The sequence below is a fragment of the Ornithorhynchus anatinus genome, chromosome X4, assembly GCF_004115215.2.
Source record: "Ornithorhynchus anatinus isolate Pmale09 chromosome X4, mOrnAna1.pri.v4, whole genome shotgun sequence".
In the NCBI taxonomy this organism is placed as follows: domain Eukaryota; kingdom Metazoa; phylum Chordata; class Mammalia; order Monotremata; family Ornithorhynchidae; genus Ornithorhynchus; species Ornithorhynchus anatinus.
In genome coordinates this window covers 410,126-433,193 of record NC_041752.1, presented here as the reverse complement: position 1 = coordinate 433,193, position 23,068 = coordinate 410,126, and the positions used below count along the sequence as shown (strand labels likewise).

Genomic DNA, 23,068 nt, shown 5'->3' with positions numbered 1-23,068 from the left:
ACTGCTGGTCTCTGGGCGGGAGGGATACCACCCTTCCCCTGCCCACTGGGCCGGTGCCCCTGGCCCATCCGGCCCAGGACCTTGCACCCGACGGAGCGGGCGGGGGCAGAGTGAGCTCTGGACTCCTGTTCGGTCTCTGGCCGGTGGGAGAATCCCAAGGGGTGGGGGTCTGGGGGCCGGGAGGGCTTGAGCAGCACCCGGTTTCCTGCCCAAAGGGCGGGAGCTTCCTCCGGGACCCCAGGACAATGCAGCGGGCGGTGACTCAGCCCTGGCCGCTGGGCTGGACAATAGAGAGGTCTGTCGGTCAGCGAGGGAGGGAGCCTCCAGCTGTGCCAGCCTCCGGGACCCTGGGGGCGGGGGGTAGTGTCTCCTGGTGGGTGGGGGGTGAGTGGGCCTGGCTGGGGGAGTGTGGTCCCCCTACCCCCCTCCCAGTTTCTCGGATGGGGTGGTGGGGCAGAACGGCTGAGGTCCGGAGGGCACAGACAGACGGATGGACAGACGGATGGACGGGGCCGTGGGTGAGGGCGACCCGGTAAAGGAGCTGCTGAGACCACTCCTCCAATTTCAGCCCCAGCCTCTCACCTTCCCTCACCCACTGGATGTCCAGCACAGGACTCTCCCAACCGCACTGCACACAGCAGGCGCCCGGCCCAGTGCTCTGCCCCCAGCCGGGGCCCGATCTAATAACGTTGGCATTTGTTAAGCGCTTACTATGTGCCGAGCACCGTTCTAAGCGCAGGGGTAGACCCGGGGGAATCAGGTTGTCCCACGTGGGGCTCACAGTCTTCATCCCCATTTTACAGAGGAGGGAACTGAGGCACCGAGAAGTTAAGCGACTTGCCCCAAGTCACACAGCTGACAGGTGGCGGAGCCCGGGATTCGAACCCATGACGTCCGACTCCAAAGCCCGGGCTCTTTCCACTGAGCCACGCTGCTTCTCTTCAATCTGGCGTTCTATACATAGCAAACACCCAGCCCAGCACTCTGCGCCCAGCAGGCGCCCAGGAAAGCCGGCGCCCAGCAGAGTGCTCTGGACACAGCGGGTGCCTAGGAAAAATCTTCCAGCGTGGTTTAGTGGAAATGACGCATTTTGGGGAGCCAGAGGACCTAGGTTCTAATCCCCACACTTCCGCTTGCCCTCTGAGTGACCTTGGGCAAGTCACTTCTGTGTCTGCTTGCTTTGTAGTCAAATGGGGATTCCGTACCTGTTCTCCCTCCTAGTTAGACTGTGAGACGCAAGTGGGACAGAAATTGTATCTGACCTGATTATCTTGTATCTATCCTAGTGCTTACTACAGTGCTGGGCGCCTAGGAAGTGCTTAACAAATACCGCTAATTATTATCGTTATAATAATAATAATGATGATATTTGTTAAGCGCTTACTATGTGCCGAGCACTGTTCTAAGCGCTGGGGGGGGGGGGATACAAGTTGATCAGCCTGTCCCACATGGGGCTCACAATCTTAATCTCCATTTTACAGATGAGGTAACTGAGGCACAGAGAAGTTACATGAGTTGCCCAAAGTCACCCAGCTGACAAGTGGCGGAAGGGGGATTAGAACCCGTGACCTCCGACTCCCAAACCCGGACTCTTTCCACTGAGCCACGCTGCTGCTCAATCATTACCGTACCCCCTCCTTACTCCTGGTTTCAGTCTCGGTTTCATTTCCTTTTGCAGTTCTGCCCCTTCCCCCTCTTAGTCCAGCTCCACTCTGCTGCCATCTGCCCCATGGCCACAGGGTGGCACCAGGCACCCCCTGCCCCCTCCAGTAGCTAGGCCTGATTGACAGCTCCCAAATCAGAAGTTTCTTGCGGCCACTCCCCTCCGGGCGAACCCTTTTAACCTCCACCCAGATCTTGCGGACGTAGGCTCCGTCTGTCCGGACCCGAGAAGCGGTGCCGGTCCCGGCCCCCAAGGCCTCGGGGGCTGCCATGTCTCAGCAGGTGGCCGGTCAGTCGATGGCATTTTTTTTGAAACCTTTAATGGGTGGAGAGGCCTCATAATAAGTTCTTGGGAGAGGACAGTAGGACAGACTTGGTCGACCCGATCCCTGCCCCTCAAGGAGCTTCCAGTCTCGAAGAGGGGAGAGACGTGAAAATAGATTACGGATAGGAGAAGTGGCAAAGTATAAGGATTTTGTGCAAAAGTGCTGTGATCTGAGGTTGAGCTGAGTAACAGAGTGCTTAAACGGTACAGACAGGGACAACAGGTGATGCAGAAGGGAGGGTGAATAGGGTGGGGAAATGAGTCAAGATAGACTTTCTTCGTATTATTATGGTATTAGTTAAGCGCTCACTACGTGCTGAGCCCCGTTGTAAGCGCTGGGGTAGATACGAGTATCAAGTTGTCCCATGTGGGGCTCATAGTTCTCATACCCATTTTACAGATGAGGTAACAGGCACGGAGAAGTTAAGCGGCTCGCCCGGGGTCGCACGGCAGACGAGTGGGAGAGGCAGGATTAGAACCCGTGTCCTCTGTCTCCCCAGCCCGTGCACTAAGCCACACTGCTTTATATTGGGAGATGTAATAATAATAATGTTGGTATTTGTTAGGCGCTTACTATGTGCAGAGCACTGTTCTAAGCGCCGGGGTAGACGTAGGGGAATCAGGTTGTCCCCACGTGGGGCTCACAGTTAATCCCCATTTTACAGATGAGGGAACCGAGGCCCAGAGAAGTGAAGTGACTTGCCCACAGTCACCCAGCTGACAAGTGGCAGAGCCGGGAGTCGAACTCATGACCTCTGACCCCGAAGCCCGCGCTCTTTCCACTGAGCCACGCTGCTTCTATATAATATAGATATAGATATAATTTTAGTAGGGCTGTGAAGATGGGGCAAGTTGTCTGTCAGATGTGAGGGCCAGAGGAAGGGCTTGGGCATGGGGTTGGCAGCAAGAGAGACCGGATCAAGGTACACTGAGTAGATGATTAGATAGGATCCGGCTGTCCTGGGTTCTCCACCTCATGCTGCAGCTTAACCTTACGTCACTTGCCTGGGCCTCGGTGTCCTCATCTGTAAAATGGGGATAAAGTCGTACTCCCTCCTACCTGAAGCAGCGTGGCTCAGCGCTTGGGCGTGGGAGCCCGAGGTCATGAGTTCGAATGCCGGCTCTGCCACTTCTCAGCTGGGTGGACTGTGGGCAAGTCACTTCACTTCTCTGGGCCTCAGTGACCTCCTCTGTCAAATGGGGATTAACCGTGAGCCTCACGTGGGACCCCCTGATGACCCTGGATCTCCCCCAGCGCTTAGAACAGTGCTCGGCACGTAGTAAGCGCTTAACAAATACCAACATTATTATTAGTACAGTGAGTAGATAGCCTTCATAATCACCTCCTCCAGGAGGCCTTCCCTAACACACACACACACACAGATACGCATCCATACACCCTCTAACCTGACGCCCCTTTGCTGTTACCGTGTTCCCCACACGGAAGAACATGTAGACATGATCAGTGCTCTCGAGGAGCTGGCAGTCCAACAGAGAACATGGCCGGCGGGCAGGAGCGGGCACATAATAATGTTGGTATTTGTTAAGCGCTTACTATGTGCCGAGCACTGTTCTAAGCGCTGGGGTAGACACGGGAATCGGGTCGTCCCACGTGGGGCTCACAGTCTTCATCCCCATTTTACAGATGAGGGAACTGAGGCCCAGAGAAGTGAAGTGACTTGCCCACAGTCACACAGCTGACAAGCGGCCGAGCCGGGATTCGAACCCATGACCTCTGACTCCAAAGCCCGGGCTCTTTCCACTGAGCCACGCTGCTTCTCTAAATACCAACGAGGTAGAGGAGTCGGCGTAGCTCAGTGGAAAGAGCCCGGGTTTGGGAGTCGGAGGTCATGGGTTCGAATCCCGGCTCTGCCTCTTGCCAGCTGTGTGACTGTGGGCAAGTCACTTCACTTCTCTGGGCCTCAGTGACCTCATCTGAGCCTCATGTGGGACAACCTGATGACCCTGTATCCACCCCAGCGCTTAGAACAGTGCTGTGCACATAGGAAGCCCTCAAAAGAGCACGGGCTTGGGAGCCGGAGGTCATGGGTTCGAATGCCGCCTCTGCCGCTTGTCAGCTGTGTGACTGTGGGCAAGTCACTTCACTTCTCTGGGCCTCAGTGACCTCATCTGAGCCTCATGTGGGACAACCTGATGACCCTGTATCCACCCCAGCGCTTAGAACAGTGCTGTGCACATAGGAAGCCCTCAAAAGAGCACGGGCTTGGGAGTCGGAGGTCATGGGTTCGAATGCCGCCTCTGCCGCTTGTCAGCTTTGTGACTGTGGGCAAGTTACTTCACTTCCCTGGGCCTCAGTGACCTCATCTGAGCCTCATGTGGGACAACCTGATGACCCTGTATCCACCCCAGCGCTTAGAACAGTGCTGTGCACATAGGAAGCCCTCAAAAGAGCACGGGCTTGGGAGTCGGAGGTCATGGGTTCGAATGCCGCCTCTGCCGCTTGTCAGCTGTGTGACTGTGGGCAAGTCACTTCTCTGGGCCTCAGTTCCCTCCTCTGTCAAATGGGGGTGAAGACTGTGAGCCTCACGTGGGACAACCTGATGGCCCCGTCTCTCCCCCAGCGCTTCGAACAGTGCTCTGCACAGAGTAAGCGCTTAACAAGTACCAACATGATGATTAGCGTGCGAGGGTCTGTGCAGACTCACCAGCCTCCAGTCGGGGATCCGGTGCTGCGGTGCCAGGTTCGGTGTGGCCAGCAGGCGGCGCTGCCGAGATCGGGTCCCGCCGTCGGAGGTTGCGGGTGGCCAGCAGGCGGCGCTGCTGAGTCGGGGGGGGCCTGGCGGTGTGAGCCTGCGCGGCCGCCAGGTGGCGCCGCCGAGCCAGCTCCGGCCGTGTACAGGGCCGTGTACCTGGCCGTGTCCCCGGCCGTGTCCCCGTCCTGCGGCGGACCCGGGACCCCCGCGGCATTTGAAGCTTGCCATCCAGTGGAAGCCCAGATCCATCCATCAGCCTCCCCGAGGTCATTCATTCATTCATTCAATAGTATTTATTGAGCGCTTACTATCCCCACTCTGCCACATGTCTGCTGTGTGACTGTGGGCAAGTCACTTAATAATAATAATAATGATGTTGGTATTTGTTAAGCGCTTACTATGTGCAGAGCACTGTTCTGAGCGCGGGGGTAGACACGAGGGAATCAGGTTGTCCCACGTGGGGCTCACAGTCTTCATCCCCATTTTACAGATGAGGTAACTGAGGCCCAGAGAAGTGAAGTGACTTGCCCACAGTCACACAGCTGACAAGTGGCGGAGCCGGGATTCGAACCCATGACCTCTGGCTCCAAAGCCCGGGCTCTTTCCACTGAGCCACGCTGCTTCTCTACTTCTCTGTGTCTCAGTTACCTCCTCTGTCAAATGGGGGTTAAAACTGTGAGCCCCACGTGGGACAACCTGATCACCCTGTATCTACCCCAGCGCTTAGAACAGTGCTCTGCACATAGTAAGCGCTTAACAAATACCGACATTATTATTATTATTATGTGCAGAGCACTGTAGTAAGCGCTTGGAATGAACAAGTCCTGTGCATCCCTGGATGTGGAGCAGTATTTAGGGGCTGTGTGGGGCTTTCGGTCAGTCGGTGGTGGCTTTTTGGCTTTTTGCTTCTATGGTACTTGTTAAATGCTTACCCAGTGCTGCTATTCTAAGCACTGGGGTGGATACAGAGATAATTAGGTCGGGCACAGTCCCCGTCCCACATGGGATTCACAGTCTACGTAGGAGGGAGTAGGTTTTTATCCCCATTTTACAGATGAGGAAACTGAGGCACCCGCAAGTTAAGCGACTTGCCCAGGTTTATGCTACAGCATGAGGCGTACATCCCCTTGATTGTATTTATTGCGATTAAGTTGTCTTGTTTTTGTCCATCTGTCTCCCCCAGTTAGACTGTAAGCCCGTCAATGTAAGCTCTGTCTGTTGCCGAATTGTACATTCCAAGCACTTAGTACGGTGCCGTGCACACAGTAAGCGCTCAATAAATACTATTGAATGACTGAGGCGGAGAACCCAGGACAGCTGGATCCTAAGCCGGTTGTGTGTGGCTGGCAAAAGTATTGGTTGTGTGTGTGGCCTCTTGGATGTGGGCTCCTGTGCTACCTTGCCCCACTCAGGTTATCCTACCACACAGCCCTGGAAGGGCGCCCACCACACAGCCCCGCTTCGCTTGGACGGGGAGGGGGACGGGAACAGACGGGACTCTCACCACCCTGCCCTGCCTCCCTCCGATGGGGAGGGGGAAAAGGACATTCATTCATTCACTCGTATTTATTGAGCCCTTACTGTGTGCGGAGTACTGTACTAAGCGCTTGGGAGAGGACAGTACAACAGGGCTCCGCTTCGCTTGGATGGGGGGCTGGGAGAGGAGCGGGGAGCCCGGTGGGGTGACCAGCTGGGCAGGGCTGACGGCGTCTCCCGGGCTCCCCCATCCTCCCTTCCAGGTGGTCTCAGCTGCCACATTCCTTCACTGGGAAATCGGGCTCTGACCCCTTGGGGGGCCGGAGGTGGGGGGGGTCCCACTCTGGGAACAGAGCCGGAGCAGAGGCTTACATTCTGCAAGCTGCAGGGAGCGGGGCAGGCAGCCAGCGGTCACTCCCCCCCTTTCTCTCCCCTTCCAGTTGCACTTCCTGTCCCGTGGTCCAGCCCCTCGCCCGACCGGCCCCTGTCCCTGGGCTTTCCCTTCTTTTAGCGGGGCTTCCGGGTTCTGGCCGAAGACCCCGCTCGTTTCTGGAAGCTGCAGGGGCATGGCTTTGGAGGAGCTGCTTCTTTGGAGCTTTCTTCTTCCTTCCCCAGCGGCCCCCTTCCACGGCCCCTCCTTCTCCCGGCTCCTCTCTCTTCCCATCCCAATGGTTGCAGTGTTGTGCTGGACTCCTGCTGTAGGCACACCTCCGGGTTGGGTGCCCGCTGTGTGCAGGGCACTGTTGCGGATTCCTCTGTGGGCAACGCGCTGCACTGGGTACCTGCTGAAGGCGAGTGTTGTGCTGGGTGCTCTGGAACATACATTAGAATTAGAGAGCTAGTTCTCAGAGCTCACGAACCCCATGTTACCCTGGACCCGGTGTCTGTCGCCATCCGCCAGCCCCCCCCCAGCCCCCCAAGCCATCCCCCTGCCTTGGCCCCCACCCCCCACTGTCCGCCTTTCCCAGGCCCCAGCCACCAGATGCAGGCGGGCGCAGGATGGGCGGTGATCTATAAATGTAAGCCGGCCATTATTTATTTGACAGGGACAGCTGCCCGGGTGAGGAATGTAATCTAGTAAATCCATTTGTGAAAATCGGATCTGCCGCCCAGTACCCCCTGAAAAAGCAAAAGGGCCATCCCCTTTTGTCCCCCCTCCCCCGAGTCCCTACACCCCAGCAGCCCTATCCTGGGAAAACTGAGTCGACGGTGAGCGTCGGGCCTCTCTTGGGGAAACCTAGTCATGGAGCCAGCAGGGTCCCCGTCCTAGGGAAACCAAACCAGAGGATGTGTGGCAACCCTGTCTTGGGGAAACTGAGTCTCAGGATCATTGGCAGCCCTATCTAGGGGAGGCCAGGGGAGGTGGTGTGGAAGTGGGGGCTGCTGGAGTCCTACACCCTGCCCTGAAAGGCCTCTCCCTTCAACCCCCGGGGGATGGATCCGGTGTGGGGAGAAGGGAGTGGCTGGAGGTCGGGGGAGGGAGGCGGTCCTGACCCTCGTCTCACACTCTCACACGGCGTCCCACTCTCTGACCGGGTGCCGGCCACTCTGCTCTGGGGCCGGGGCTTTCTGCCCCTAGGCCGGAAGCAGATGGTGGGGGAGGGCTGTGGGCGTCTCCCTGCTGTGGCCCAAGGCCAGTCATGCCACGGTGCCCCGGGCCGGGGAATGTCCGGCGTCCTTGGCATCCGAGCCACGCGGGAACAGCTGGGCCGGAGGGTCCCCCAGCCAGCCGGCGGAGGGGGCAGGGGGAGACCAGAGACCCTCTCCATCTCCCTCCCCTTTCTCCCTCTTATTCAGCCCCTGCTGTATCCTTTCCACCTGTGGCTCTGGGGCCCCCTAGCGGCCCTCACCCCCTGCCCCTACCCGCCTCCACCCCCTAACCTGGGTCCGGCTCACCGTTGAGTCCTGACCCGTCCCCTCTCCATCTTTCTCGAGCCGCGGCTGATCCCGGGACCCGGGGCCGTCGGCCGCCAACACCCCCATCCTGCCCTCTTCCTGGCCCCATCCTTTCCCGGGTCCAGAAGGGACCTCCCCACCAGCCTCCCCCGGTTTCCCGATCTGGTTCCCGGGGAGTCCCTCTTTCAGTCTCACCACCTGCCGGCCACGTGTGCTTGCTCTGCTCCTGGCTCAGCCCGGGGGCCGGTCTGGGCCAGGGGCAGTGCCCTATTTTTCCTCCCCGCATCTGTCTGTCCCTGCGAGACCCGGAGCTGGGTTCGTTAATTAAAATGATAACTCCGTTATTTGCTGAGTGCTTACTCTGTGTCAAGCACTGTGCTAACTGTCCTCATCGGTAAAGTGGGAATTCTATATCCGTTCTCCCTCCCCGTTAGACCGTAAGCCCCGGGTGGGACAGGGACTGTATCCAACCTGATTATCTCGTTCCTACCCCAGCTCTTAGCCCATGGTTAGCGCTTAAGAAATACTGTTAACATGATTATTTTTATGATTATGGCTATGCACTGGGTTAGATACAAGACAGGCAGAGGGGACCCAGTCCCTGCCCCTCCTGGGACTCCCAGTATAAGGGAAGAGAGAATAGACTGGCCATAAAAAGAGAAGGTTTGGAGACTGCCGCCCCTCCCCATCCCTTCCCCTTTCCCCCTCCCCACCTTGGGTTTCGGCAGCGAGCGAGGGGCCACCCCCCACGGCTCCCTCACCACCCCCCCGGCCCCCACCGCCAGCTGTTGCCGTTGCCGCCGGTGGTTCCGCCCCCCGCAGCTGCCGGCTCCATCAGTCCGTCCGTCTGTCCGTCCGCCCGTCTCTCTCAAGGTCGCCGGGGAGATGCCGGGAACGAGGCGTTAGGGATGGGGCCTGGGGCGCGGGGTCCAGGGGTTCGCAGCCCACCCACCAGATCGTGAGGCCGAATGTGCATCGCGGCGGGGGGCGGGTGTCCGGAAGCCAAACCCAGGGGGAGCTGGACGCAGGGGATCTCTGGGCCTCAGTGATCCCGCCTGTATAATGGGGCCCGGTCCCCGGGACCTGGCCGGGAAGGAGCCCTGGCCAGAACTGTCTCTCTTGGGTGGAGGGGCAGGGGGGCGGGAAGGGACCTTATGCTCTCTGGGAAAATACCTGAAGTGGCCAACGGGGCTGGCGCTTGTATTCACGCACCCATCCCATCAGCATGCCATCTGCAGGTAATTTGCACGGGTGATGCCCCATGGCACACTGGCAGTTTTCAGTCACCCTTTGCTGCTGTACCCGGGGATTCTGCTGTTCGTGGGCACAAGAGAGCCCCTAGGGCCAGGGATCTGGGCAGAGGAGCACGCGCGCGTGTGGGGGGGGGGGGGGGGAGAGCGGGAGCCTGCACCCTGGAATTCTTTGAGGTTGCCAGGAAAGGGAGGTAGGCTTCTGCTGGCTGCTCCCTTGCCCCAACCCTGAGGGTGGCCTCCCTGGGGGCCCCCCGGGGGAGGGACGGGGAGAGATGGAGCCCTAGAGCACAAAGTCTGGAGAGGCAACGGGGGCTCTGTTGGGTTTGTGACCTGCGGTGGCACGGTGCCCATTCAGCTGCCCTCGCGGAGCCCCTGTGTAAAGCCCCTGCTGGAAGCCCGGCCTGGCAGCAGAGGGGCCGGATCCGGCCGCCAGGTCAGAATGTGGGGCTGGGCTTGGGGCTGCCTGATGTGGGAGCGGCCCCCACACACCAGGCACTGGCCCCCTGCTCCCCTTCCACCGCCTGGGTCTGTTCCTTCCTCCCCCCCAAGCTATATTCCAACCTCCTTGCCACCCTCTTCCTTCCAACCCCATCCCTCCACACCTCCTCCACCCCCAACCCCGCCCCTCACGCTCCCTCCATCTTACTACAATCCTGTCACTCTTTTCATCCCCCAGCTCCATCCCTCTATGCCTCCTCCACCCCCAGCCGCCCCCCCAAACCTCCTCTAGCTCCAACCCATCTTCCTGGAACCGCTGCCACCCTCTTCACTGCCAGTCCCATCTCGTTATGCCTCCTCCACCACCAACTCGTCTTCCTGTACCCCTGTCACCCCCTTCACCCACCCAGCCCATCTCCTTGCACCCTTGCCACCCCCTTCACCCCCAGCCTGGTCTCCCTACATTCCCCAGGAGAGCAGTCCAAACCTCGTTCCCGGATCTGTGCCCGGAAGAGTTAATCTCCTGACGCTCTGCCCCTTGGCAAAGCCCTGGACGGACAGAACAGCCCAGTTGGAGTCATGGGCCAAGCAAGGCAACTCTCCACCCCCGCATGCTCTTCGGAACACCTCCGTCCCAAATCACGTCTGCTCACTGTCGGTACCATGCGTCTCGTAGGCGGGAGGGTACGGTAACCAGCGTGGTAACCGGTAACCGTGAGGGGCCGGTAGCTAGAGGCTGAAGAGGCCAGGGGAAGGAGGGCACGTGGACGGGCAGACTGACGGACATAGGCCTCTCCTGTCGTGGGGGTGTGGAGGGCCCCCGGCTGGAGGCAGGCTGACGGACGGGTAGCGGTGGGGCCGGTGGCGCCTCAGACTGAGCCCGAGCGGAAGTGAAGCCGAGCCCCTGGAGGCGCCCAAAAATATTCCTCCCGGACTCTCACCCGGCACAGATCGGTGGGGAAATATCTGCGGCTTTTCCTCCCTCCTGGGCCTCCCCCAGGGCCTCCCGGTCTGGCAGCGGACAGCTGTGCAATCCATCCTGCGCACCCCCCCCCCCACCTCCTCCCCTCTCTCCCCTGGGGCCCGAGGGGGTCAGGGGCCGGGAGGAAGGGGGCACGTGTGTTGGTGAGCCTGTGAATGTGCGGACATGCTCCAGATCCCAGGAGGAAATGGGTCAGGAACCTTTAAGGTCGGGTTAGCGGAAGGGCCAGAGGTGAAGGTGGACGTAGCCCTCCGGGTGCTTGAACGGGAGTGAGCGGGCCGAGGGAGGAGCCACAGAGGGTGAGGGTAGACACGCTGGTGAACTTCCTATATTGGGGAGCAATGACTAGCTAGCGCAGCTTCCTGCCCGTTGCCCTCTAGGGCCCCCCGGCCGGGAGGCAGGGGGATGGGCGAAATCGTTCTAGGAGCACCTCTGACCCTGTCTGGCGCTGACCTGACCTCAACCCGCCAACAGGGTCCTGTGGCCCCTCAGCTCTGTGCAGCCTCAGCCCCTTCCACATGGCGGGGGCAAGTGCTGGAATCCAGAGAGGGCAGGCGACGGGCATGGATTCTGGCCCAGCGGGGCTGGACTGAGTGACCTCGTGGGCCTCCCTGCGGGGATGGGGGACTGAGGAGAGTGACCCGGCACGGGGGCTCGGGTCAGGGGCAACCCTTAGGACACCCCCAGGTGTTGTGATTTAAATGAGAAAGACACCCCGAGTTCATGGGGATGGCTCCAAGAGGGAGACTAGTGTCATTTCCTCCTCTTCTGTGAGATGCTGAGCCCTCCTCCGAGAGGTCTTCCCTGACTGAGTCCTTCTTTCTTTTCCCACTTCCTCCTGCATCGCCCTGTATTTATCCCTCCTCCCAGCCCTACAACACTTATTCATTCAGTCGTACTTATTGATCACTTACTGTGTGCAAACCACTATACTAAGTGCTTGGGACAATACAGAACAATGACAGACTCATTCCCTGCCCACAACGAGCTCCCTCGTGTCCATATCTGTAATTTGTACTAATTTTTGCCTCCCCCTCTAGACTGTAAGCTCGTTACGGGCAGGGAATGTGTCTGTATTAGCTCTTAGTACAACGCTCTGCGCACAGTAAGCGCTCAATAAATACGATTGACTACGCTGTGCCCTGTGCTGAACCTCAGGGTGGAGAAAGGGGCAGGGGGCAGCTGAGAAGCCTCGAAGCAGGGGGCTGGCTTAGTTAAATTCTCAGTTCCGTTTTAGCCGAGTCCAGTAGGGTTTCCATCCCCCCCGTCCCCCCGTCCCCCCCCGGCAGGCAGGAGTGGCCGGACCCCCCCGGTGTCTGTCAGTTGGTCTGCCTACCCCACTCCCCCCGGGAGAGATCGTTCTGCTGCGGGGAGTCGGGCCGGAGTCTCCAGGCCCTGCAGAGTGGGGGCGGGGCTGCAGGGAAATGGGGGAGGGAATGGAGGGGTCGGGAGGGGGGGGGGAGATGGTCCTCCATCCCCAAACCCACGGGGGGACGGGGACTGGACTGAGGATGAGCCATTCTGACTGTGTGTGTGTTTGCGTGCGTGCGCGCGCATGCATGCAGAGACCTGGCAGAGACCCCCGGCTTCCACCGTACCCCTGGATTCTGGAAGACTGGGGAGGAGGGAGCGAGAGAGCAGGAGTTGGTCATTTTCTGCTCTCCGGATGTCTGTCTGCTGTAGGAAGATGCTGCAGCTGATAGTCCTCCCGTGGGGAAGCCTGCACTCACTTCATTTCTTCTCGAAAAACCAAGGCCCGATTCCCGTCCGCGGGGACCGCGGGGGGTCCTGGGGGGCGCGGGGAGGAGCCTGCCAAAGCAACCGGCTCCTTGCGGTTCTCCGGGCTGCCGCAGGGCCCTCCCCTCCCTCGCCGCGCCCCGCACTGCCCCTGTCCCGTACCACGCCGCCCAGGCCGGAGTTGCCTCCTTACGCCAGGCTTGCGGGTTAAGGTAGGCTGCTAACCCGCAGACACCTGCCCTTTGGGTCTGGAGTGGGGCAGAGGGTAGAGTTGCCTCTTCGGCCCTTCTGCAGACCACGTATCTCCCCCAGTGACATGCTCCCAACCCGCGGCTTCTGGCCGGGCATCCGGGAGCTTGGGTTGGCTCCAAGTGGGGAGGGGAGAAAGGTGGGGAAACCGAGGCTGGGAACGGGTCTAGGTGCCCGGCTTGAAGTCCCACATGGAGCTGAGAGCCAGGAGCTGGAGTTGGGGCCTCTCTTCGGCGGAGAGAGAGAGGTTGGGACCCTAAACTGACTGTGTACCCTGACCCGACGTGCCCTGACCAGAGCGCAGAGCCGAGTGCTTCCTGCCAGGGTGGGACTCACCCTGGGGGCGTCGGTGGGATTGCACGAGGACGAGGGTTGGTGTGGGTGGTGAGCAGCCAAGTGGAAAGAGCCCGGCGGGCCTAGGATTCTGAGGCCCTGGGTTCTAATCCCAGCTCTGCCACGTGCCTGCTGGGTGAACTTGGGCGAGTCACTTAACTCCTCTGTGCCTCAGGTTTCTCGTCTGTGAAATGGGGATTCAAAACCCGGTCTCCTTCCTACTTGGACTCTGAGCATCACGTGGGACAGGGACTGTGTCCAACCTGACTACCTTCTATTACGGTGCTTGACACAAAGTGAGCACTTGACAAAAACCAAGTATTTTTTGTGTACGTGTGCAAGGTACACGTTTGTGCATGTATTGTGCGTGTGTTTCAAAATGACCTCCCAGCCGCGGCCCGTGCTCTCACCACAAATGGGCCTGGGCAGGACCGAGTTCCTCGGCTTCCCCCAACCGCCCCCGGCCCCACGGAGACCCCTGTGCCCCCTCCTCTTCCGACTTGTCAAGTTCAGGAGCCTGTGACATTCCTAGAGTTTCCAGCTCCGCCCTGCCGTGCCCACCCCCTGCCAGCAGCTCACAGTGGGGTCAAGAAGAGAAGAGAAGCAGCAAGGCGTAGTGGATAGAGCACAGGCTTGGGAGACAGAAGGTCATGGGTTCTAATCCCTGCTCTGCGACTTGCCTTGCTGTGTTACCTTGGGCCAGTCATTTAACTCCTCCGTGCCTCAGGTTTCTCATCCGCGAAATGGGGATTGAGACTGTGAACCCCACGTGGGACAGGGACTGCGTCCAGCCCGATTTGCTTGTATCCACCCCAGCGCTTAGTACAGTGCCCGGCGCATAGTAAGCGTTTAACCCTGGCAGAGAAGGAGCGTGGCTTAGTGACAAGAGCACGGGCTTGTGAGTCAGAGGTCGTGGGTTCTAATCCCGGCTCCACCACTTATCAGCGGGGTGACTTGGGGCAAGTCACTTCACTTCTGTGCCTCAGTTCCCTCATCTGTAAAATGGGGATGAAGACTGTGAGCCGTGCTTGGGACAACCCGATTACCTTCTATTCGTTCATTCAGTTGTACTTATTGAGTGCTTACCATGTGCAGAGCACTGTACTAAGCGCTTGGAATGTACGATTCAGCAACAGATAGAGACAACCCCTGCCCCACAGCGGGCTCACAGTCTAAACGGGGGAGACAGACCGCAAAACAAAACAAGTACTAAACACTGGGGTGAGTACAAACTGATCAAGTTGGACGCCGTCCCCCTGCAACATTCTATCCGCCCCAGCGCCTAGAACAGTGCTTGGCACATAGTAAACTCTTAACAAGCTCTTAAGCAGCATGGCTCAGTGGAAAGAGCCCGGGCTTGGGAGTCAGACGTCGTGGGTTCTAATCCCGGCTCCGCCGCTGGCCAGGTGTGTGACTTTGGGCAAGTCACTTCGCCCCTCTGGGCCTCAGTTCCCTCACCTGTAAAATGGGGATGAAAACTGTGAGGCCCACGTGGGACAACCCGATTTACCTTATATCCCCCACAGGGCTTGGCGCATAGTAAGCAGAAGCAGCATGGCCCAGTGGAAAGAACCTGGGCTTAGGAGTCGAGGTCATGGGTTCGAAGCCCGACTCTGCCGCTTGTCAGCTGTGTGACTGTGGGCAAGTCACTTCACTTCTCTGTGCCTCAGTGACCTCATCTGTCAAATGGGGATGAAGACCGTGAGCCTCACGTGGGACAACCTGATGACCCTGTATCTATACCAGCATTTAGAATAATAATAATGTCGGTATTTGTTAAGCGCTCACTATGTGCAGAGCACTGTTCTCAGCGCTGGGGGAGATCCAGGGTGATCGGGTTGGGAGGCTCACAGTCTTCATCCCCATTTTACAGAGGAGGGAACTGAGAAGTGAAGTGACTTGCCCACAGTCCCACAGCCGGGACTAACTGAGCCTCCCGTGGGCCAACCTGATGACCCTGCCTCTCCCCCAGCGCTTAGGACAGCGCTCTGCGCACAGTAAGCGCTTAACGAATCCCAACATTATTAACAAAGACCATCATCACCATTCATACCCAATAGCGTGAGCCTTATCATTAATACCTTTAGAGGGGTTGGGGGGCAGACACCCCCCCCCCCCTTTCCCCGGGGCCCTCCTGGAGGGGCGGGACAGAGGCGGGTCCGGATTGGTCCGAAACGGAGGGGGAGGCGGGGCCCCGAGGGGGGTCGTGGGGGGGAGGGGAGGGGGGTGGGAGGAGGGGCGGGGGGCGGGACGGCAGTGAGGTCAGGGCTTTCCGAGGGAATGCCCAGCAGCTGCCGCTCATCTCCCAGGACCGGCCGAGCCGCCGCGCTGCGAGCCAGGGAGGGTGGCCCGGTGGCCCGCGAGCAGGAGGAGCCCGGGGCCCCCCGGACGGACGGGCCGGGCCGCAGACCACGAAGGCCGGACCGGCCGAGGACCCCCCGCGGAGGAGACCCCCCCACCCCCACCCCCACCCCCCGCCGGGGGTCCGGAGGGAGGGAGGGAGGGAGCCCGCGGCCCCCGAGCGATGCCCCCCGTCCGCCCGGCCCGGCCCGCAGCGCCCCCGCCGCGCCCCCCTCGCCATGCGGACGCCCCGTAGCGCCCGCTCCTCCTCGTCCCCCCGCCACAGCCCGTCCCTCGACAGCGGGGACTCGGACCCCGGGCCCGGGCGACCCTGCGGACGCGGCTTCTCCGCCGGAGCCTTCTACGGAGCGTCCGGGGCCCGGGGTCCGGCGCCCGAAGGGGGCAAGGCGGGCCGGCCCGGGGGCCGCCCCGGAGGCCGGTTCGTCGTCTTGTATCTGGACCTGTCCTTCGCTTTGCTCCTAGAGTTCCGGAGGTGCAGCATGGCCCGGGGCTGCCTCTGCTGCCTCAAATACAGCATGTTCCTCTTCAACCTGCTCTTCTGGGTGAGTACTCCCCCTGCCCTGCCCTGCCCCTCCCCGTCGCCTCCTCTCCCCTCTCCTCCTCTCCCCCCACCCCGCCTTTCCCCCCTCCTCGGCCTGGGAAACTTTCCAGCCGCCCCCACCAGACTGAACTGGGGCCTGGGCGGCCGGTTGGGGGGCAGGACGGGTAGGTGGGGGCCACCGGGGGCCGGGGCCGGCGCCCAGGGTGGAGGTCTGGCCGGTTTCGGGGCCGCGGCGTCGAGCGGGAAGGCCAGCGGGCCGTGGGACGCGAGGCGAGGCCGGGTCGGACGGTGTGGGGGGGTCGGGCCGGGTGGGGCAGGGGGAGTGACGCCCTTGGGGGGGCCCTCACCGGATGGGACTTGTGGGGGACGGGTGCGGGTTTTGATGCCGGGATGATAGGCGGTACGGCCTGTTGCCGGGGTCACTGGTGCCCATCCTGGGGGTGGGGCAGTGCCCCGGTGGAAGGGGGGACAGGGAGGGCCCAGAAATGTTTGAGAGAGACAGAGGATTTAAAGGGCCAGTTGTGCCGTCCAAATGACCACACCCCCGGTCTCCCCCCCCCCACACGATCGCCCACACAAGGTCAGGGACAGAGAAAGTCGGTCAGCGCCCAGTTTTGGCAGGGGACAGGCGGGAGGGTCACCCGGGGGAGAGTCACGGCTGGCACGCCCCTCTTACCCCCCCAATGAAGCCCTGGGTCTCTGCCAGCTGCTCTGACCCACTTTTCTCCCTGGCCAGTGGGGGAAGGGAGAAAGCTTGTCCCCTTGGCGTGGGTGAGGGGGAGGGAACGCTCCCCGCCCCTCGTCCCGACTGTGGGGAATCTACCCCTGGTGACTTCTGGTGGGGAGGGGGGGTGAGGGCCCTCGCCCTGACCACCTTCACGGTCCCTCCACCCCTGCTGGTGGTGAGAAGTGGCACCTGGGCCGGGCACTTCCTCTCCTGGGGACTCCCGCACCCTCCGGGTCTCTCTGGGATACGTCGGCATTTACCGAGCGCTCCCGCTGTGCGGTGCTCCCTCCTGAGCGTCCGCAGGGTGACGTGCTCCCCATTGACTTGGGAAAGTACAGCGTGGTTAAGAGGCATGTTCCTTGCCCACCAAGAGCTTCTGCTCTAACCAGGGAGATGGGTGGAAATATTCCCAACTAGAGTGATCAAAATGGAAAATTGAAAACGTGCAGTTGAATAAACGGACCAGCGGAAGTGCTGAGGGCAGGGGTGAATGGATCCACAGACGTCAGGGGTGGCCGAGGGGTTTGTACTCCTCATGGGGCTTGTTGGAGGAGGTGGGGTTTCACCAAGGGGACGAGCTGCAGAGTGCCTGCAGAGTGCCCGCCGTGGAGAAGGAGGGAGTTCCAGGCCGGGGAAGGAGCATGAGCGAGGGGACAGAAGCAGGGGAGGCGAGAGTCGGGGATGGGGAAGAGGTTGGCTTTGGAGGAACAAAGGGAGCGAACTGGAGAGAGCGGGCCTGGAGTCGAGGAGGGGCGGTGGAGAGCCTGGAAGCGGATATGGCCTGTCGGAAAGAGCACGGGCCTGCGGGTCCAAGGCCATGGCTTCTAATTTCCAGCTCTGCCACCTGCCTGCTGGGTGGCCTTGGACAAGTCACTTCACTTCTCTATGGTTCAGTCAACTCATCTGTAAAATGGGGATTCAATAGCTGTTTTCCGTCCTATTAAGGCTGTGAGCTCCACATGGGACGAGGACTGTGTCCGATCTGCTTATCGTTCATTCATTCAGTAGTATTTATTGAGCTCTTACTATGTGCAGAGCACTGTCCTAAGCGCTTGGAATGTACAGTTCGGCAACAGATAGACATTTATCTACCCCAGTGCTTAGGACAGTGCTGGCCAATTAGTGAGCATTTAACAAATACCTCAGGTATGATGATGATGATCTCCTGGGGGAGCTTAGTGATTGTGTTCCCCCCACCTTCCTCACCACCCCCACTTCCCTGCTCAGAACTTGGGGATCTCAGACAGCAGCCTGGGTGCTGGAGATCTGGTCTGGGAACTCCTCACAGCGGGTCCCCGCTCTGTGGCAGACCCCGTGATCCAGAGAAGCCTTGCTCTGGCCCGGAGTCACACAGCCCCTGGAGTGACCGTCTCCAGTTGAGCCCCTCCCGAGCTACCAGCTGGCTCCCATAGACCAGCCTGGAGTGTCTTTACGTCCCCTGCCCCCTCCATTGAGGGAATCTAGAGTGGTGAGGCCCCCAACCCTGCTCCCCTCTCCTCCACCTGGACCTCACTGCACTGTGGGAATCCTGTGACCCAGGCTCGCGCCCTACCCCCTACCCCACCCCATTGGTCCATGGCTTCTCCCTGGGGGTAGCGGTGTGGTGGCCCCTCACTTCCCTGGCCACTGGCTGCCCACTGCTGTGCCCAGTTCATTGCGGGGCACCGGGTGCCTCTCGAAGCAGCCCTTCTCCCCACCCACCCTGGCCTCCCGTGCTTTGCTCCTCCGAGATTTTCCCTGACCCAGGCTGGGCGGTCCTGCCATCTGTCCCGTTTCTCTGGGAGATTATAACGTCCGAAGGAGGTTTAGGGCCCCTTCCCCTGAACGGGGAGGTAGGGGGCCACGGCCATAGGAACCTGACCCCCACTTTCCCTCTTGGAGCCATTGATGTCCCTTTCGTGTCATCCCTGTGACTTCCCCATCTTTTGTCTGTCGTTTATTGAGCGCCAACTCTGTGCAGAACACTGTACTAATCACTTGGGAGAGTATAAGCAGTAGCACAAGGAGCAGTGTTGCCTAGTGGAAAGAGCAGTGGGCCTGAGAGTGAGAGGGCCTGACTCTGCTGCTTACCTGCTGTGTGACTTTGCACAAGGGACTTAACTTCTCTGTACCCTAGTTTCCTCATCTGTAAAATGGAGGTTCAGTATTTGTTCTCCCTCCCCTTTAGACTTTGATCCTCGTGTGGCTGACCTGATTATCTTGTATCTCTCCCAGCATAGTGCTCATCACATAGTAAGCACTTAACAAATACCACTATTATTACATTAGCAGGCATGATCACTCCTATCTAGGAGCAAGCTTACAATCTAGCGGAGGAATTTACCGTCTAGAAATAAGAGTGGGGAGAGGAGAGATTGATTAACGAGGGGAACACATCCTGGAGGAAGTGTGATTTGAGCATGGGGAAAGCGGTGAGTTCCAGGTCAGCAGTGGAAGAGTCACTCTCTCCCCCACCTGACCAGGGCAGGGGAGAGGATGGAGGGAAGGGGCGGTCTGCCTTGCTGATGCCCGGGAAGCCCAAGGGGCTGTGGTCAGTCGGTCCGGCAGAAGAGGCCGCAGATTCTGGCCAGGGCTCCTGCCAAACTGGGCATGTCTGAGGTGCTCTGAGTGTGTAACACAGAGCAAGGCAGATTAAAGGAGATCCATTTCCCACGCCCCAGCTCGCCTCCCCCAAATCCTGGTCCCTTCCAGCTGCTGAACCAGGCAGGGGCATCACCACATGCTGGTTAGCCCCACTGGGAAGCCTTAACACAGAGCTAAACCTGTGCTAAAGCTGAGGGAGAGAGAGAGAGAAAGAGCCCCTTCTGAGTCCGCTTCACAGGCTCGGATTATGCGCAGGATAATCTGCAGCCCACTGGGGGTGGAGTGTGAAGAAGATGAAGGGGGCTGTGTCACTCTAGGATCAATCAATCAGTCAGTGGTACTGATTGAACTCTTACTGTGTGCAGAGCACTGGACTAGATTTGCCTCGTTTGGGTGCTGGGCCTTCCCCTTGTGGAAGACTCTGTTCCTAGTCTGCCTACAGGCTGCTCCGGTGGTCATAGCCTGGGGCATTTTCCAGGAATGGGGAGGCTGGGGTGCCTGTCTGCTCCATCCCTGCCCCTCAGTCAGTGGTAGCTATTGAGTGCTTACTGTGAACAGGGCACTGTTCTGAGCGCTTGGGAGAGCACAATACAATAGATGTGATGGCTGCCCTCAAGAAATTTACAGTCTAGAAAGGGAGGCAGCCATTAGAGTAAATTACTGATCTGTACATAAATGACGATGTGGTGGGGGGGGGGGGGGCGGTGAAGTGACTATCAAGTGCTTAAAGGAGCCAGATCCAACTGCATAAGTAATGCAGAAGGGAGCAGGGGAAATGAGGACTTAGTGGGAGAAGGCTTCTGTGAAGAGATGTGAATTTAGGAGAGTTTTGAAGGTGGGGTGGACTGTCAGAGGTGAAGGGTGAGGGAGTTCCAGAGTTCCTAAGGATGGATGTTCTCTGTCCCAGCTTCTCAGGTGGAGAGCAAAGGCTCAGAGGGGTGAATTGGGTGTCCCAATCAATCAGTCATTGGTATTTATTGAGCGTCTACTAGGTGCAGAGCCCATTACAAGAGTTAGGAGATCTAATCCCTGCCCTCAAGGAGCTGACGGTCTAGCAACCCAGGCCACACAGCACTCCGGGTTTTGCCGGGGATTCAAATTTTCTTCTCAAATACCTGGGTAGATGGGCTGGGGACCACCACAGGTCAGGACATGGAAAGGGAACACACACTGTCGGAGCTTCTCTCCAGGCCACCCATCCTCCCCCACCAGGAAATTAGTCCATGGTATTTACTGAGCACTTACTATGTGCAGAGCTCTGAGAACTAAGCGCTTGGGAGAGTACAATGCAATAGAGTCGATAGATTCATTCATTCAGTCAGTCATATTTATTGAGCGCTTACTGTGTGCAGAGCACGGGACTAAATGCTTGGAAAATACAATTCAGTAATAAAGAGAGACAATCCCTACCCACACCGGGCTCGCAGTCTAGAATGGGAGAGCCAGACATCAAAACCAGTAAACAGGCATCAGTATAAAGAAATAGAATTTTAGATATATACACATCAAAGCAGGTAAACAGGCAATAACATAAATAAATAGAATTATAGATATGTACTAAATACACAAGTGCTGTGGGGTGGGGGGGTAGAGCAAAGGGAGAGAGTTGGGGCTACAGGGAGGGGAAGGGGAGCTGAAGAAAAGGGGGGCTTAGTCTGGGAAGGCCTCTATAGAAGCAATCCCTGCCCACAAGGAGCTTGCAGTCTACAGAGGGAGGCAGACCTTAAAAATTAATTACAGATAGGGGAAATAGTAGAAAATAAGGATATTAACATAAGGGCTGAGGAGGCTGAACTGGGTATCAAAGGGCTTAAAAGGTGCACAGCCAAGTGAGGAGTCGAAGCAGAGGGGAGGGCGGGGAGGGGAAATGAGGGGCCTTAGTCGGGGAAGGCCTCTTGAAAGAGATGAGATTTTTAGAAAGGCTTTGAAGGAGGGGAGAGTGGAGGACTGTTGGATTTGAGCAGGGAGAGAGTTCCAGGCCACTGGGAGGACGTGGGCAAGGGTTCGTCAGCGAGCTAGATGAGATGGAGATACAGTCAGTAGGTTGGCGTTAGAGGAGCAGAGTGTGCGGGCTGAGTTGGAGTAGGAAATCAGTGAGGTGAGGTAGGAGGGAGAAAGATAATTGAGTGCTTTGAAGTCGACGGTGAAGTGCTTCCGTTGGATGCGGAGATGGATTGGCAACCACTGGAGGTTCTTGAAGAATGGGGATATGTGGACTGAATTTTGTTTTTAAAGCAAACCCAGGCAGTAGAGTGAAATATGGACTGGAGTGGGGAGAGACAGGAGGCAGGGAGGTCAGCAAGGAGGCTGCAGTAGTCACGTTGCTTCTCCTCTTCCACCTCTGCAGCCTCACTGCCCTCCCCTCCCCGAACCCCTCCCTCCCCCATCCTGGCAGGAGCCAAGGAGCCGTTGGGGGTGACCTGAGGCTTTTATTTTAGGTCCTGGGTGTCTAGGGGGGCTGGCGGGGGGAGGGAGCGGGAGGAAGGACCAGGCTGTCCGTTCCATCAGCACAAAACCCCAAAATAACCTGGCTTGGCAGGCCAGAGCTGCCCTCCTCGTTTCAAGAAGCTCAGAACGGCCCACTTGCCCCGGCCCCTGTCCTCTCTGTACCCTCCACCTCCCCCATCCCTCCAGCCCCTAGACTAGGGAGGCTGGCAGGTGGGGGGTGGCCCCTCACCTCCCAAATCTCTGGTGAACTTGGAGAAGGAGGGGGGTGGTCTCATTGTCCCCCACAGCACCTGGGTGCAGAGTTAGCTGTGGGTCAGACTGCCTGACGGTCCTCAGTGTCCCAGCAGGGCTGAGGGTTCGACCGGGTTTCCGTCACCCTGCCAAGGGTGGGGGGCCCCTCCCTAGTGGCCACTCAGCTGGCCTTCCTTGGATGGACACTTCTCTCCCTCCCTCCCCTTTCCCACCCCCACTTCACCTCTGTCCCAGAATCCGAAAGATGAGCCCCTTCCTCAAAGGCCAATCTGGGGGAGACCCTAACTTTCCCTACGTTCCTTAGTCCAGTCCTCCACTCTGTACCGCCCCAGGTTTTGCACAAGGGCAAACTGAGGCCCAGAGAGGTTGGATGACTTTCCCAAGGACGTACAGCTATTGTAAGTGTGGAGATGAGATTAGTTGGGAAGGCTTCCTGGAGGAGATGTGGTTGAAGTAGTGCTTTGAAGATGGGAAAAGTGGCAGTCTGCCAGATGAAAATAATAATAATAATTGTGGTATTTGTTAAGTGCTGAACTCACGTTGGGGACAAGATAATCAGGTTGGAACAGTCCCAGGAGGGCTCACAGTCTAAGGGAGAGGGAAAATAGGTATGGAATCCCTATTGTACAGATGAGGAAACTGAGACACAGAGAAGTTAACCGACTTGTCTGAGGTCACCCAGCAGGTGAGTGGTAGATTAGAACCCAGCTTCTCTGACTCCCAGGCCCATGCTATTTCCACTAGGCCCAACTGCGTTGGGATGAGTAAGGAACCGGATGTGCTCCATTGAGCATACCCGTGTAATGTACGGGAATGCCAGGTAGGAGGGACCATCTAAGAATGCCAATGTGGGCTCCTCTGGAGCTGCCCGGGGCACCTGGGTGAATTAGGGGGAGCTTCCCGGAGGAGGCATTGATCGTTGGGGCAGTTCTCCGAGGGTCCCCGGGCAGCAGCAAGCGGGCCGGGCCCTGGGAAGTGTGCGGGGGTCCATGATCCCCGAGGGTCTTTGGCTTTGTGCCCCCCCTGCTCCCCGCCCCCCCCCCCCCCCCCGACTGCCTGGGGACAGGTGGTCCCGGCAGGCTTGATGGGCC

General features: G+C 58.9%; 1 protein-coding gene across 1 annotated transcript in view; it reads left to right on the top strand.

Annotated features, from left to right (window-relative positions):
- Nucleotides 1-23,068, top strand: part of TSPAN9 (tetraspanin 9) — a 47,331-nt gene that overhangs the window by 7,336 nt on the left and 16,927 nt on the right. Inside the window, exon 3 of the mRNA XM_029054468.1 lies at nt 15,889-15,968. Within this exon, the coding sequence (XP_028910301.1) occupies nt 15,906-15,968 (63 nt within the window). The 5' untranslated portion in view covers nt 15,889-15,905. The remainder of the gene's footprint in view (nt 1-15,888; nt 15,969-23,068) is intronic.